The following is a 17245-nucleotide window of genomic DNA, read 5'->3' as shown; positions in this document are numbered from 1 at the left end:
ATAGTTATGATGCTAATGTTATGGATAGATTATAAAAAGTGTATTTGTTGAATAAAACAAATAGGTCAAAACATTATAATTTCACTTGAATAGTGATGGGTAATGTTGCAAAGAGATTTAGCTCAAAATGATTTAATGAGTAGCCAAATTAATTATAGTATACATGAAGACACATCAGATTCCATATAATAACATGAATAGAGTTTGAATAACTTATTTGTCGAATAAATTACATCCACCAAAGGATCATAATTTTACCCAAATAGTGATGAGTAAAGTTGCACGAAGATTTATGTCAAAATGATTTGATGAGTGTCCAAATTGATTAGAGTATAGCATGCAAAAAGACACAACATATTAACTATGTTGTTACTTATTTAAGCCTAAAATGTAAGTTGCCATAAATCAATGAGGTAGAGATTCATTTGTTGGCAATTAATTTAAACATTAAAAGAGAAAAAAATATATCATATTGGTGAATATAACAGTGCTTATAATAGCAAAATAAAAATGTGAGGATCTAATAAATCTCGGAGTGTAGGGTGTTCCTATTATGTGGTATTTATCCCATAGTTTATAAACTTATTGTCTTGGCGTTAGCTTTACAAGTGGTTACCACTATAATTAAAAGATTTATCTATGCAATGAAAATTCTTGAACATTTATTGTGTAGTTGAACAGCTGATGACTGGTTTAATGATCCTCATATACTTCACATTAAGAAAGCAATGTTTGATTGGATTGAATGAAATTGTTATGCAATATTACTAATAATATAAAATATATTGAAAAAGTTATAATATTGTTCAATTCATTATTAATATATTACTAAAATATAATACTTTATTTTGATATGTGTTATTTATTTTATTTTTTAAAATTAATTTATTTTTATAATAAGTATCCACTCTTAAATAATATTTCAAAAAAGAAAATTTCAAAAATGAAATTCAATTCTCTCATGCATTTTGTTCATTTTTTAATCGAGTATCGTGGATCCTGGTACTTAGTTTTACTCTCTTACACAGATTATTGGATCTGTCCGGTTTTCAAGATTTTTGATGAAGTCCTAGCAGAAAATTGGGGAATACTTTTTGATTCTTTCTGCTTTACCAGTTTTGCAATGGGATCCATGGATTGCACTAATTTTAGCTTCTGGGCATCATTGATTAATATGATTATGGAATGAATCCTTGAGCTTTTCAAGTATAAATGTGAACTTTTAAGAATCATAAATGAACCAAAGTGTGATGAATGAAAACATAGCTGCAGCTTAGAAGAGTTCCTTTCACCATTTTCTTACACTGTAGGTTTTTCTAGCTTCATCCGCTTGCTGCTACTACTAGATGTACCAATAAACAATGCTTTAGAAATTAATTAAGGATTCATTCGGGTTAGCTTTTTTACAGCTTTGCTTTCTAGGCAGTTGTTATGCTTCTGCTTAGCTAATGCTTTTTGTTGCTTTCCTAAATTTTTTTTGTGCTGACAAGTTTTTTATAACCATTTTTGTAAATTTTTTTGGTGCTGACAAGTTTTTTATAACCATTTTTATTTTTGTTTTTATAAAATATCAAAGAGGTTGATTTATGCAAAGGTAGTAATGATGGTAATGATGATGGACGGTGATTTTTCATTCTTAAGAACACTCAAAACATATCAAAATTAATTCTAGTGCTTTCAAGCATCTAGATTTGATTTTTTTTTTTTAAAGAATAAATATTTTAAAAAAGAATAAATAAAAACCACATAAAATAATATTTTTTTCTAACATTAAATAAGAATAAAAAATTGATTCTCTTAAGATGCATATTACCTGTATTGAATTGATGTGGCAGCTGCTGGTGTAAATAATGACAGCATAACCATCACCACTGTCATTTATAATTTATTGGATCCTTCTTTGCCATTTTTCTCTATTGAGTGTTGCTTATCAGGCTAACTATAATTTATGAATTTGTTTTCAGGCAATTATGTATGTTATATTTAACCCACAATTTATGTTACTTTTCCTTTTTATATCAATGCTATCTCTGTGGTTTGCTGATTCATCTCAGCAGTTAAAAATAGGGGCATTTACATACATACCACCCAATTGCTATATATTTACATATCTAACACCTAAATTTTTCTTTTTTTACATTTATACCAAACAAACTTTTTATATAACATAAGAAATATCACTTTTAACTTTTAAAAAGTGAAATACAACTTTTTCTGTGTAGATAAGGTGACATATATATGTAAAAATTATAATTTAGGTGTTACATATGTAATTACATAAGAATGGAGTGATATGAATGCAAATCTTCCTTAAAAATATTACTGCGCAAACTAAAACTCTTAGCTGGAAAGCACTGAAGAAAAAAAGAGGACAGTAATTTCTGAAAAATCAACAGACAACTTTTGATTTGTCTCACCCTTTTTTTTTTAATTTTTTGGGTACACCTTACATACACACACATATTGAGATGTATTCAAGCTAGAACATCCATATTGCTTCATTTAGCAGTAACAGAATTGCTCTTCTGGTATTGATTATTGGACAACCTTTTCACCCAACTATTATCATGTAAATGTATTTTATTGTCTTTTATGCTATGAAGATTTAGCGAGAAATGTCTCAAAATGGTCCCCTGATTCTTTATTGGGAGCAATTTTAGTCCCAACATATTTATAAAAATGTCAATTTAATTCCAAGATTTTATCAATGTGGGTTAAATAGTCCTCATGAATATGAAGATTCTTCATATAACTTGGGAGTAAAATAGCGCCAAATAAATAATAAAGGGACTATTACTCAACTTTTTATCTATTCAGTTTTCAGCAGATCATAAAACACCTCTGGCTTTCGGTAGCTGTGAATTAACAAAGCCTGTAAAAGAATATCACATTATTAGCTTCTGACATTAAGAGCAGCTTAATTTCAGTATTCTGCAACCTTCCAAAAATAGAGAAGGTAATTATATATACATAGTCTGTTAGGCACAAACAACTGCCTAATATTTAATATTTATTGACATCTATTTTCTGTACAAAATTGCACATAGAAGATCTAATTCATGTCAGGCCTTAGTATGGAAAGGAAATTTAATAAAAAGTTTCTTGGAAACCTTTAGGCTGCAGGATGCAATTTTGTTTATGCTATTAAGTTCTGTTTTAACTTCTTTGGTCATACGCATCTTAAATTCTATTCATCTGCTACAGATAATTTCCCTATTAAGTGACTTTACCACCAAAAGCTTGGTTCCATACTATATAGCTACCATAATTGTAATTTATTATTTGCTTGGGTGAACCCTGCAAAAAATAGAATCTAATAAAAGCTAGAAGAGCAAAGGCCAAGAATAGTTAACTTTTGCCTCTCCAAATCCATGAAGAGAATCCAAAATTAATCCATAACAAAAGCTTTGGTTTAATTACCTGCACCGCATTAGCAAGGTGGAGCAAAGTAGCTTCAGACCAAGGCTTCCCAATAAATTGCAAGCCTATTGGCATGCCTGAAGTGTCATATCCAGCCTATAAAAAACACAAGTTCAACTTTTAACTGATTAAAACACTTGTTCTAAACAAGAAGAAAGCAGCTGTGTGTGTGTGTGCTTGTTAGGGAATGTGAATCAATAAGGTTTAGTCTTAACTCATTTTTAATCCAAAAGCTTGAGAATTTAATTGGGATTAATTTTATTTTTTGTTTTTGTTATTTTACTTTTATTTTTTTAAAAACATGTTTGTTTAGTGTATTTTTATAGATTTTTATTTTTATATTTTTAAAATTAAATTAACATGTTTTTTAACATAATCAATATAGCTTTTAGATGTTTTGATTGTTTTTTATTGTTTAATCAAATATTCAAATGCGTTTTATTTCAAATCAGAAGATAAACAAAACAAAATAAAAATAGAAAACAAGCAATTCCAAACGCCCCCTTAGGTCATAGGCATGAATCTACCATTAGTGTTTTTACATAACATATTTTTGGACTATCATATATGGGTCTGAACTCGTTTCATGTGTCTTAATGGTCCTTACCAAGATAGTAATCGCCGGCAACCCTAAAAAATTTCCAGCTATTGAGAATCTCGTAAGCGCATCTGTCAAAAAATATATCAATAAAGGGAGAAGCAACATATTAGAATTTCAAATATATACTACAACCATATTGCTATGCATGGCTTTAATAGAAGAAAATGTGTATATTAACTGATTTGAAATTCAACACACCTCCATTTTTGTAGTCGAGTTCCCCAGTGCTGAAAGCGTCTCTTTGAAGTGGACGAGCAGTCACACTATTGTTTAAATATAAAAAGTTTTAAGGACAATTCTTAGTTTTCATGCTTCAAAACCAGTTAAAATATTAATTTTTAGAGAAATTTACACATGGAGCGCATGATTCTTATGCATTTACATATCTCACGCACTTTGGTGTTTTAAACCTATGCATGAAAAGATGCTAATAGGGTTATTTTGATATGATATTAAAGATTTGAGTGCTATGTCTGTAAATATGCAAGTTTAGGTTTGGTAAGTACATGAGAATTGTGTTTATTTTGTAATAGGAAAGCAGGTTTCAAGCTTGATACCCTGTTGTAGGTGTGGCAATCACATCTGCGCTTTTAAAAATTTCCTTGTGGAATTGCATCTGACGATTCCTTGAGAAAGGTTAATGGTGAAAGGTAATAATTAGCAACAAATTACACATTTACAAAATTATTATAGTCAGAAAAGATAATCTCGTTTTATAAAATTTTAATGAGGTCGTCATACAGAACAGAAAGCAGTATTTTACCTTATTCTCTGTGCATTGAGATATTCTCTGCTGCTAAATGAGCCGTATGCTTTAAGAGCAACTCTAGCGTCCCATCCCAACTCCCCATGGCTTCTGACATCATACGAAGATTCTCACATCAGCTATTTTAAAATTTTTAATAAAAGTTCCTACATAAATATAATTTTAATTAGTTCGGAAAAAGATAGCTGCATACATGTTCTCAAGGTGAGTAGCTAAAGAAGTAGCGCATTCTGATCCAATGGTTACATAATGGGCAAGGCGCATTTCTTCCAGCTCCGGTATGGTCACGTCCACAACCTTGCACATAAAGAGATGCTTTCAGTTTGAACATGTAATATATATTATTACATAAGCCAATACTAATTTTATTCATTAGATATTCTGTTTATTTTAGCTAGTATAGATTAATTAGGTGTGTAAATTATATGGGGGAAACTAGAAATTGTTCGTTGATTTAAGTTAATTGAATGTAAGACAGAACTGCAACTTTTTCAGAAGAAACATTACCTTCCATCCATGATGCTTGGATAACAATTGTAATGCATCGTCACAACAGCTTCTAATATCAGCTGAGGAATCATTAAACCACTGTTTTACAAAAAAATTAGTGGTTTTAAGAAACTAGAAATATATATGTTTTTTACTTCGTACAGATGAGCAAGGATAAATTTGTAGACTAGAACAATGAAAGGATTATATGTTTTGTTACTGACCTTTCTATATTTGGCAAATTTAATGTTTGCCAGCAAGTGTGAAGATTTTAGTTGCGGAAGATTGAATTCAGGCTGTCCCAAACAGACAAATAATGGAAACTTGATGATGAGTACATCAAAGTAGGAAATAGAGTTATCAGAACATGACTGAAATGAGTATTAGATTCTAGCAAAATATATCAGCAGACTCGAGAGGATTACAAAAAATTAGGGGTGTAGCTTAGCCTGCTCGTGAGTTGGTTTTGGCTCAGTTCGATAATTGTCTCATGAATTGAGTTCAATGAGCCTATAAGCCAAGCTCAAGCTAGCTTGACTTGTTAGCTCATAAGCAGTCTCGTTTAAAAAAAAATAATTATGAGTACACTCAAAATATATTAAAATTTAAGCATTTATCTTTTAACTTACCAAAAATATTTTAAAAATGATATTTGGCTTTTTATATCATGTGATTTCTTATTAACTATCTCCTAAATGCTCATTCTATCTATCATTTTATTATAGCACTAGCTTGAATTAATATTCTTTTCTCTCTTTCATAATAAACAAGCCGGCTAGAACATATAGAAATAAAATCGAACTCAAGCTCGAACTCGATTAATTTATCAAGCTCAAGCCGAGGCTGAGGGTTCCGACTTGAGCTCCACGCGACTCATTTGCACCTCTATTACAAATACACAATGCCATTTCGGCCATGACTAACTTATCTAGTTACTTTAGATTAAAGGTAATATTGAGTAAAATTCTATCTTGCTGAGATAAGAGAAAAATGACTATATACTTTCTCACCAGCAGTGATTTGGGTTGGAACATAACAATATCATTCGCAATAGCTGCATAACTGAAACAAAGAAATATTTTTGGTATTTAAGACTTGTGCATGTTGACATTCAAGGTCAAAGAATTTGATTTATAAATTTAAAGAAAGCACGGAAAATGATCACTAACACAATAAGAACATCTTGGACAGTTCCTGCAAAAATTCCTGGTATTCCAAGGGTCCAGTTCACAGGAATAAACCTGAAATGAAACATGATTTTATGTAGGCTTAACACTCCTGAATGCTTATAAAAAATCCGTTATTTATGACGAACTCATAATTTACTAACCCTGAGTTCGGCAAACGCCCACGTGTTGGCTTGAAACCAACAATTCCACAAAGAGCGGCAGGGATGCGGACAGAACCCTATTTAAATAACAGTGAATAAAGAGTGACTCAATGAAAAAGTTTATCAGATGGCTAATTAGGCAATACAATGGTTGTTATGATACTGTTTTCCACAATTTATTCCTATGACCACATATCTTTCAAGCTGGTAGTAGTGAGGAGCTATGTAACAATTTGTTACAGGCAATACAAATCAGCAGACTTGAGAATTTTTCCATTTTGAATTATTTTATCATGAAGTTAAAAGTCACTTAAAAAATGCTATATTGAGAAACGAATAAAATCTTTTGTAATAGGTCTGAAAACCATACAGTGTCTAATGCCTTAGCAGTTCACTTTAGGTTTGGAGTCTACTTTCCCTCTGCCACTTTGATCTTAGAGTTTTTGATAAATTTTGCTTTTGATTTTTTAAGTTTGTTGGAGACCAAAATCAAAATGCTATTCATTTATAATTCTTCATGCCCATCACCTCATGTTGCTTTCATAAATAAGAACATTTTAGTTTCTTCTTGTTCATTCAAAGAAGAGTATAGGAGAAGTTTGGGAAAGTGATCAGTGAAGTGATCGAAAGTTGATGGTTATAAATTGTCTCTCTATGCAGTTGTGGATATAATGGATCTCATTAAACCATGTAAACTCTTTATGAATATTTTGTGATTCTTTTCTTGTAAATTATTTTTTGGGGAATTTACATACATACCGCCCAATTCCCATGTATTTACATATCTAAAACCTGAACTTTGCTTCTTACATTCATACCAACCAAATCTTTCATATCACATAAAAATGACAACAATTTAACTATTAAAAAGTAAAATACACTTTTTCATTCCATGCATAAATAGCATGACATTTACGTAAAAATTGAAATTTAGGTGTTAGATGTGTAAATGCATAAGAATTCAGTGGTAAGTATGTAAATCTTCCATTTATTTTTCCATTCTCATGATCTTCATTCTCCAATAGTTCAAAACATAATTGATATCCCATAATCAAGATAATATAAAGGAAAAGTGGTTCTTTTAAGAAAAAATCATTTCTACACCAATAAAAACTTGTACCTCCACCATCAACACCAAGTGCAATGGGACACAGTCCAGCGCACACAGTAGCTGCTGAGCCACTTGAGGAACCTCCAGAAATTCTATTAATGTTGTAAGGGTTTCTTGTTGGGCTGTAATAGATTAAAAAGACCAACTATATAATTCATAAATTTAATAGGATGGCTAAACTTAATGGCAAAAGAAATCATAGCTTACCCATAGTGAGGATTAATACCACTAAGCCCAACTCCAAGTTCGTGCATGTTTGTCTTACCAACAAATATAGCACCGCAAGACCTTAGTTTCTTGACACAAGCTGCATCCTCAGTGCATGGCCTTGCCTTATGCAGCCATTTGGTGCCTCCTGCAAGCATCAGTTGCATAAGTAAATTTTAACATTGAAAAATTTTAAGCATGCAAAAAAAATAAAATAAATCAAAATAAATGATAAAACAAAAATTTGCATTATACCAGTGGTAGGATAGGGCATGCAATCTATCTCATCTTTAACAGCAACTAGAACTCCATCCAGTACTGAAATTGGAGTTCCTAGTGAGAGAACATAGGTAGGGAAGTCATTTCTCATAATTCTTTAAGGAGCCAAGTTCTAAGTTAATTTCATCTAAAAAAAATGAAGATTTACATACTTACCACTTAATTCATTTATCATTACATATTTAACACATAAACTTCAATTTTTATATATGCACCAGGTTTTCTTTGCATGAATTGGTGTATTTCACATTTTAACAGTTAAAATGGTGATATTTATGATGTGAAATGAACGATTTGGGTGGTATAGATGTTAATTTAAAGTTTAGGTGTTAGATATGTAAACACATAGGAAGTGGATGGTATGTATGTAAATGACCCAAAAAAAGTACACGAAATCAATGCAGCATTTTTTTCACTTGTTTAGAAAGGGCATCCAGTGGTGCAAACATCACATTTTTCTATGAACAAAAATTTAAATAGATCTAAGATGTGTAAAGTTTCTGCTTTACCATTTTTCTATGGATATTGATAGTATTTGCAATTTAGTTTGCTCCCTCTATGTAGCATAATTATATGTTCCTTACACTTACAATTGCTAGATATTACTCTGTGTTTTCTCGATGATTGTGGAATTTTTTGTCTGAGTCTTGGTGAAAAAACATCCTATGTTGCATTAACTATATGCTCCTTCTATGTCTAACTGGCTATAATTTTGTGTAGCTTCAAAGCAATTTATTCAAAATATTGATCTATGAGCAATGTTTTTTCTTAATGAATGCACTATTTCTTTATGTCTGACACTTCTATGAAAAAACAAAATACTCTAACAATTAATAAGTTGTAGATCCTTTGAGGCCTCTTATTTTTTCCATGGACACTTCATTCTAACCATTTAGCTTATAACAGTTCCTTTTTCTTTCTTTTGGAAATTAAATGTTGAAATCATGTTATTTTTAAATTTTTCTTTAAATTTTTTTGTTATCTGGCCATTAATGTAGGAGAAATACTAAATCCCGCAACAATGCTATTACTCAAGTAAGTGTTTAGTTGGACCAATAAATATTGCTCCAAAAAATGTAGATCCCAAACGTATTTTTCATAGATTTAATTGGGTCATGATGGAGTTTGAAATGAGCTCAACATGAAATGGCAAACAACAAAAAGCTTGGGTGACCATAATCATTCAGCAACTTTGCATGCCTAACCTTATATAGAAAGGTCACACGCTTTGGATGCAGTGTTTTTTTTTTTAAAGTGCATTTTAAAAAATAAATAATGCATCTAGTTAACTTGTCTGAAGATTTAAGGGCTTATTTGGCTGCTTGTACATATAAAATATGATATTTAAAAAAGATGTTTTATTTTTCAGTAATTTTATGTGTAAATAAATCACAACTTTAAGAGAATTTAGAAGATTTCAGTAGAATGGAAATTAAAATGAAATTGAATCAACCAAATGAGCAATAATAAAAATCAGCTTAGCACCAACTTTAATGCTAAATTGAGGGTTAATATATTTACCTTTCTCATATCTAAGTGATGAATCTGTGGCTTGCCTTAGAATTTCATGAGCATCATAAGCAATGAAGAAAGACATTTGGAGCTGAGGAGCAGAGGACTCCTCAAGAGCAGCTAAAAATCTCTTCGCTACCTGCAAAGTGCCTCATCAAACTTTCATAATATCCACATATAACTATTTTCCATTAATGAAAACGAGGGAAAGAATCTGATCAAATAAGCTTGCTCTAAACTGAGTCCCTTCCATAATAACCATTCAGTGCATTTACATACATACCACCTAATTGCTATGTATTTAATTATCTAACACCTACACTTTTGTTCCTTACATTTCTACCAACTAAATCTTTCATATCGCATCAAAAACACCACTACTTTTATCTTTTAAAAATTGAAATACACCTTTTCATGCATATGTAAGATGGCATATATGTTAGATATATAAATACATAGGAATTGAGTGATATGTATGTAAATCTTTCTAATTGTTTTTCTCTTAACTTTCAGCTGTGAAGCTGAACATAACCCTTAATTACTATCAGAAACATTAAAAAAAGCTAAATAAACAACAAATAAGTTTTACAAATATGCAATAACTATGAAGGATGCAGCGGAATCAAGATTTCAAATGAATGGGCGTTATAAGATAAATCTTTACGAAGACGAGAACAAAACTATCAAAACAAAAATTCTTATTTTGGGATGGATGTACCTTAATAGGAGTGGTTTCTCCAGAACTATAAGCTCTAGAGAAATCCTGAATAGTCCAGCGCTTGAAACCAGTCTCTAAAGTGGTCTCTAGACTTGCTGGAAGACAATCCATGGCTTCTTTAAGTCGTTCAGGAGGACTCAGATTTGGATCAATGCAAGTTACCTCTTGTTCATGAAGACCTGAAATAATAGGTAGTAATTGGCTTCTGTCTAAGTATATTAGGAGCTATAAACATATTCTTATTTGTGCAGCATAATCATGACTAAAAGAAAATTAATTGGTTCCTACTGAATTATATGAATTCGATGTTCAAACCTTCGGTACTATGAGTGGCCATGAACATGGGTGATTCTGGTATTTCTGCAAATGTAACAAACTGCAGAAGATTGAAATCAAATAAATAAAACTTTAGTTGTTTGCAGTATTGTTACATAATCATCTAAATTGAAAAGGTTGGCCATTGAACTTAAGACAATATGAAAAGAAAAACATCTCACGTTGAAACTATCATTTTTCATAAACTCAGTGCAAATTAAATTGTGCTTTTAAAAAAGTTAAGGAATCGATTGTTCATCTGAAGCCTAATTCTAAAAGTAATGTTATTAATATTTTTTCTTTTGTTGGCAGAGCTCTGCAAGTATGTTTTGAAATTAGCACAGAGGGCATTGACAAATTAGTGCACAGACAAAAGAATGTTTGCATAAATACACCGCAAGCAATCAATTTTCAACTTAAAAATTAATGGCTAAGAAAATGGAATCGGTTATTTAATATTTATTGCTGTCGTAAAGGAAAAATTATTTCATGCGGCGTCCAATCTTCACCGTCCATCACATCAAAAATGTATTTCGGCGGGCCCCACTTTTATTTTATTTTATTTTATTTTTAAAAATTTGATCGTGGTGATCGACGGTAGAGATCTGACACTGCATGCATCTCTGCATGATGCATGCGGTGTCTGTATGTAATAATTTCTCATTGTAAAGGCCAAATCTTGAGCTCTGTTTGAGAAACAATATACAAGTTTTGCGCAAATGATAAAAAAAAAAAATCTGGGAAGCTTGAAACTCAGCCAATCCATGTGTTGAAACACAAATTAGAATAACAAAATTAAAACTTCAATCATCGCTTATGGAGACTGAAGGCATAATAATAATAATAATAATAATATCTGTAATTTTGGTATTAATTCACCAGAGACTATACATTGCAGGATAATCAAAATAAATTTAAATAATAAACTAAGCTTGACAAAAAGAAACAAACAAAAAATCTTGCAAGCTTGAAACTCATTCACTCCATATGTTGAAATACAAATTAGGATAATAAAAAAAAGCCCCCAGCATCCACATATGAAAACAAAGCACCTAAATTAATAATAATAATAATAATAATAATAAAATTTGTAATTTTGGAATTAGTCCACCGTAAACTATATATTGCAGGGTCATTAAAATAAATTGTGGCGTAAAAAAAAAAGGCTTTTTAAAATGTTTTGGATAACGAAAAGACACGCAACAGCTGATCAACTTGTTGTCACCTATCAAATCATAAAGGCCGAAAGAAGAACCTGATTGAATATGCAGGCGTATGTATCTATGGTTTCAACTCTAAAATTTGAAACCAAATCTTGCATTAGGATTTCGCATGTAGAGTTACATATGAAGTCTAATAAAATCACGTCACATAAAATATGCTGGTAACACAAGAGAATATTACTCTCTTATTAATCAGGTGTTATTGTGTGTTATTGATGCGTTATTGTGTGTTATTTAAGTATTATTGATGTGTTATTTTATTATTATAACATCAAAAATATTTTTAGAACACAATAACACATAAATAACATACAATAATATCTGAATAACACGAAATAGCACGGGACAAATATTTTCATGTGTTACCGGGCCAATTTTTTTTCCTTTACCCGTGGCGTGATTTCATTGAACTCCGTGCAGAGTCTTAAGCAATAATTTTTCTAGTTTTTATGCATAAAAAAAACACAATAAAGGTTCGAATTAGAACTGAAATTTAAATGTCGTGATCATCAAATCTCAGCTAAGAACCTTTGACATTGGCATGGGTGTAGGGTTCATCACTGTCGGCTCTGAGATTGATCTCTGCAGCAGGTTTGTAAATCTTCCCCTTTGATTGAAAATTGAAGAAACCCATCAAGAAAGGGAGGAGGGTTAGGAGGGAGGAGATATTGGATGTGCGCGTTCGCAGCCATTGCTCTTCTGCGTTCCCTGAACTTATATAGAGAGATTAATGGAGACTGCGTCTAAAAGAAGAAAAAAACAATTCAGTGAGACCATCAGAGCGAGCATTTGAACGTATTATTACATAACTAAACTACCGATCATGATGACCGCGTTGATCCAGTAGTGGCTCCAAAACAGCAAACTCAGCATCAGACACACATGCCACTTAAATTCTTATTTATTTACACATTGTCGGCGTTTAAAAAAGGGGGGAGTTACGTTTGGGGGTCGCCCGTAAGAAGCTGTCGGTCGCCGGAATCGAAATCCCGTCACCCGCTTCGGAAGGACTTTTTAATTTACATATATATATATAATTTTAGAAAAATACGAAATCAAACTGACCTCATATTTTCCATAGTTTAAATGAAAGAGCACTCAACCTCAGCCCTTTCTGCTTCGTCGGTGTTATGTTGCTTAGCTTTCATCTGCCTCTGCTCCACGAGTCTGCTCGGCGTTCGTCTTCTCTCTGCTCGACGAGTCTGCTCAGCGTCGCTCGCTCGGGTTCGTCTGCTCGACGAGTCTCGAAGCTTCGCGTTTCCGTTCTGCTTCCTCTGCTCATGAAGCTCACTGTTCTTGCGCAGCAACTTTGCTGCAGCTTAACTCCGACAGCTCTCCTTCTCTGATGGCGCCTCCTTCTTGTTTGGTTGAGTCGGACAAAGTCCCATTTGCTCAAGTGGTGGGTAACTCTCGCGTAGAGTCCGCAGTGGGATTTCCCTCAAGTTATAAGGAATCTCGTGAGGGTAGAGTTGATTGTCCTTTTATTAAAAAGGGAAGCGGGAAAGGCGGAAAAGATGCAATCTTTTTCTCTGAAACAAAAATTTTTACCCTGACGGAAAAATTCAAGTTTGCTCTTATTGGAAAATTTCAGTGGGGACACCCTCCTATGAAAGTTATCAGAAATGGTAAGAGTGTTGATGATCTTAAGCTAGTAGGCAAATGGAAAATGGGACTCATGGATAGGAGACATGTGTTGATCCAACTAACAGTAACTGAAGACTACACAAGAATTTTCTCCAAGAAATAACTTAATATTGAAGGCAAATCAACGAAGTTACTCAAGTGGTCTCCTAATTTCGACCCAACTCATGAAACTCCCACTGTACCGATATGGTTTAGTTTATCTTGTCTCAAGCTGCATTTTTTTCACCATCAGTTTCTCTACTCTATTGGGGTCATCATTGGGAATTCTTTGAAACTAGATCTGCCTACTTTCAATCTGACCAGACCCTCAAGTGGCTAAAATACTTGTGAAAAAGGATATTACTTTACCAGATGTTACTTAATTCTGGCTGGGCACAACCCATAATGGTTATTGACAACAAATCATTATAGAACACAAACCCCCATATTGTATCCACTGTAAGATATTTGGTCATATTCTTGCTAAATGCCACAAATTTTATCCTAATTTGAAATTTAAGGGTTAAGTGAATAAGGATGGGTTTAACCTCACTGCTGTGGACATTTTAGTTCCACCTGAGGATGATACTACAGACAGGAGGTGTCTGTTGCACCTGAGGACCCCCCCTTGACACTGCTATTACTGTTACTACGAGTGATGCGATGCTGGCACCTACAAACTCCATACAATATAATTATGATGGACTATTGCCTATACATGATAGTGTTCAGACTGATAATCAGGAGAACCTCATAGCTCCACTTCTTTAAGAAGTAACCGATGTAGCGGCAACTCACACTTCTCATGTTGTAGAACCTATTGTGGGTACTACTGTTTCTTCTGGTTCAGCTCTACCCCATCAGGCGAATTCTTCGGAGGAGGAATGACAGGTTTACACTTCCAGGAGGAAGCAGAAGAATGGAGATCTATTAGAGCTCAGGAGTCTTATGGATGATACTTTGGTTACTACGGGTAATGGTCAACACCTTACCAATCTGCTAGTTGGATCACTACCGAGAACTAGAGCCAGAGGCAAGACTAGATTGGGATGACCCACACTTTTTCAGTGCCCGGGTGGTTTTTGGGTTTCTTTATATTTCTATATGTACCAATATTTTATATTCTTTTGTGTGTGTTGTACCGTGTGGTTGGGTGTTTAGACCCACCCATACAAACCTATCTCTATTGGGGTCATCATTGGGAATTCTTTGAAACTAGATCTGCCTACTTTCAATCTGACCAGACCCTCAGTGGCCAAAATACTTGTGAAAGGGGATATTACTTTACCAGATGTTGCTGAAGTCTAGCTTGACACAACCCATAATGGTTATTGGTAACAAATCGTCATGGAGCACAGACCCTCATATTGTGCCCACTGTAAGATGTTTGGTCATGTCCTTGATAAATGTCATAAGTTTCATCCAAATTTGAAATCATTTAACTCCACTGTTGTGGACATTTTAGTTCCACCTGAGGATGATACTACAGACAGACTGTGTCTGTTGCACCTGAGGACCCCCCCTGACACTGTTGTTACTATTACTACGAGTGATGCGATGCTGACACCTACAAACTCCATAGAAATCATACAATATAATTCTGATGGACTATTGCCTATAAATGATAGTGTTCAGATTGATAATCAGGAGAACCTCACAGCTCCACGTCATCAAGAAGTAACCGATGTAGCGACAACTCACACTTCTCATATTGTAGAACCTATTGTGGGTACTACTGTTGCTTCTGGGTTAGCTCTACCCCATCAGGAGGAGGAATGACAGGTTTACACTTCCAGGCGGAAGAAGAAGAATGGAGATCTATTAGAGCTCAGGAGACTTATGGATGATACTTTGGTTACTACGGCTAATGGTCAACACCTTACCAATATGCTAGCTGGATCACTACCGAGAACTACAACGAAAGTCAAGGCTAGATTGGGATGACCCACACTTTTTAAGCGCCCGGGTGGTTTTTGGATTTCTTTAAATTTCTATATGTACCCATAGTTTATATTCTTTTGTGTGTGTTGTACCGTGTAGGTTGGGTGTTTAGACCCACCAATACAAACATATATGTATCTTTATCTTTAATATATCAGCCCTTGGGCTTTTTCATACACACACACACACACACACACATACATACATCTATATGTATGTATGTATGTATGTATGAGCTTGTGGCTTGTTTAACTAAGCTCAATCGGTTTCGAGTCGGCAGGATTAACTTGGTCGGTGTTGTCAATCGATTTACCCAGTATGACTATCATAATAGAATAGGGACTTCTAGGCATCCTCGATATTATTAGAGATGCTCAGGAATATGGCCTTCCCTCAGTTGGCCTTCCTCATGAAGGTTGGCTCGAATGTCTCTTTATCTTGTTTCTGACTGAGCAGTTCGAACTCAAATCATTTGGTTGTCTTTTATGGTGCGGTTAACTTTGCCCTTGTCAACTTTAGCTCAGATGGCTTCACTTGGTCGAATAAGTAGGCATCATGTTAGTCTGTCAGTCAACCATCCCTCCTCATACTCTTCTCATATGTATTGCTAGATCTCCTCAGGATCAGATCTGACACACTTTTAATGTATCTATTTTAGTGATTCTCTTGCTTCCTCAAAGTGACGTTGTGATAAAAATAAATGAATTTAATACAAAAAAGTAGATCACGTGTACTCTTAGTCAATGATTTGATAACTGAATTCCCATGATTTTTGCGCATTTTAACCTTATAAATAAGACGTGACTTGCTCTACATCCCTTCTTATTTGAATTGATCAACTTCCAAGCACTGCAATGGTGAATGTGCCAAATCACCCAGTCGATGACCTCGGAAAGGTATGTTTTGTGATGCCTTCGGGGGATCGAATGAGCTATAATGTCTGGCATTAAAGGTGAAAAGAAGAATAAAATCATTGTTAAAAAAAGAAAAGTGGCCATGTTTTCGGATCAGGTAGGGTCTTTTAATTCATTCCTAACTCTCGGTGGAGGAACATTAAGGCAACTAACCTAACCATCGATCCGTCAACTCAACCTTCTAGTACGGCACAAAACTTGCTAACCAAATAAACTGCATAAAATGTTGTTGATGGTCAGCCACCGCTTAGGTCACAAGAAGCTATTGGTGCTCTGCAACCACTTTGTGAGAGCAACATGTCAGTTACATCATTTGAGTGTGATCGACTCCTTGGTATGAAGAGCCTCGGTCTTGCTGGTTAGACTTTGAATTTTTTGTCCCCACTTTTTATGTTATCTCTGGTGTAGCTGACCTGGTCCTAATAGTCTTCAGTGAAGACTCACCTCCGAAAAATGTTGTTGGGAACTTGATCATGGTGTTAGCAGTGGTAGCCGAAGCGCAAGCCTAGGGTGGCTAACTCTTAAGCAAGGATCGTGGTGTTGATCTCCCATGCTGTCCTCTTTAGACCCATGGGAAAGAAACTGATGGACTTCATATATTCCTCGGGTTGTTGGCTCACTACCTAGGTTAGATCGAGAACAACTTCGCTTGTTCAGTTAGGGTTTATCAAGGAGAGGAGATACACAAGTTGCTTACTCATGTGGATAAAGTGTAGAGTATGGAGGAGGTGATGGTTGCCCTTCATTAGGAACTTTGAGATATATGGGAGAGATCATTCATTTTTTGGGCTCGACT

At 33.8% G+C, this 17245-nt stretch overlaps 1 protein-coding gene across 1 annotated transcript; it reads right to left on the bottom strand.

Moving 5' to 3' along the window:
- Positions 1–2654: 2654 nt before the first annotated feature.
- LOC110030541 (fatty acid amide hydrolase-like) lies at positions 2655–10773 on the bottom strand. The gene is made up of 18 exons (XM_020733289.1): positions 10749–10773; positions 10434–10612; positions 9725–9854; positions 8180–8257; positions 7925–8072; positions 7729–7839; positions 6607–6684; positions 6446–6517; positions 6287–6338; positions 5501–5572; positions 5295–5375; positions 4981–5084; positions 4785–4874; positions 4579–4647; positions 4220–4284; positions 4028–4089; positions 3421–3516; positions 2655–2872 (listed from the first exon to the last, which is right to left on the bottom strand). The coding sequence occupies exons 1-18, from the start codon at positions 10768–10770 to the stop codon at positions 2810–2812; spliced, it is 1572 nt and encodes a 523-aa protein (XP_020588948.1). The 5' UTR covers positions 10771–10773; the 3' UTR covers positions 2655–2809.
- Between the last annotated feature and the right edge of the window lie 6472 nt (positions 10774–17245).

This window comes from Phalaenopsis equestris, unplaced genomic scaffold, assembly GCF_001263595.1.
Source record: "Phalaenopsis equestris unplaced genomic scaffold, ASM126359v1 Scaffold000735, whole genome shotgun sequence".
NCBI classification, from domain to species: domain Eukaryota; kingdom Viridiplantae; phylum Streptophyta; class Magnoliopsida; order Asparagales; family Orchidaceae; genus Phalaenopsis; species Phalaenopsis equestris.
The sequence above is the reverse complement of the archived record's forward strand: the minus strand, read 5'-3'. Positions and strand labels throughout refer to the sequence as shown.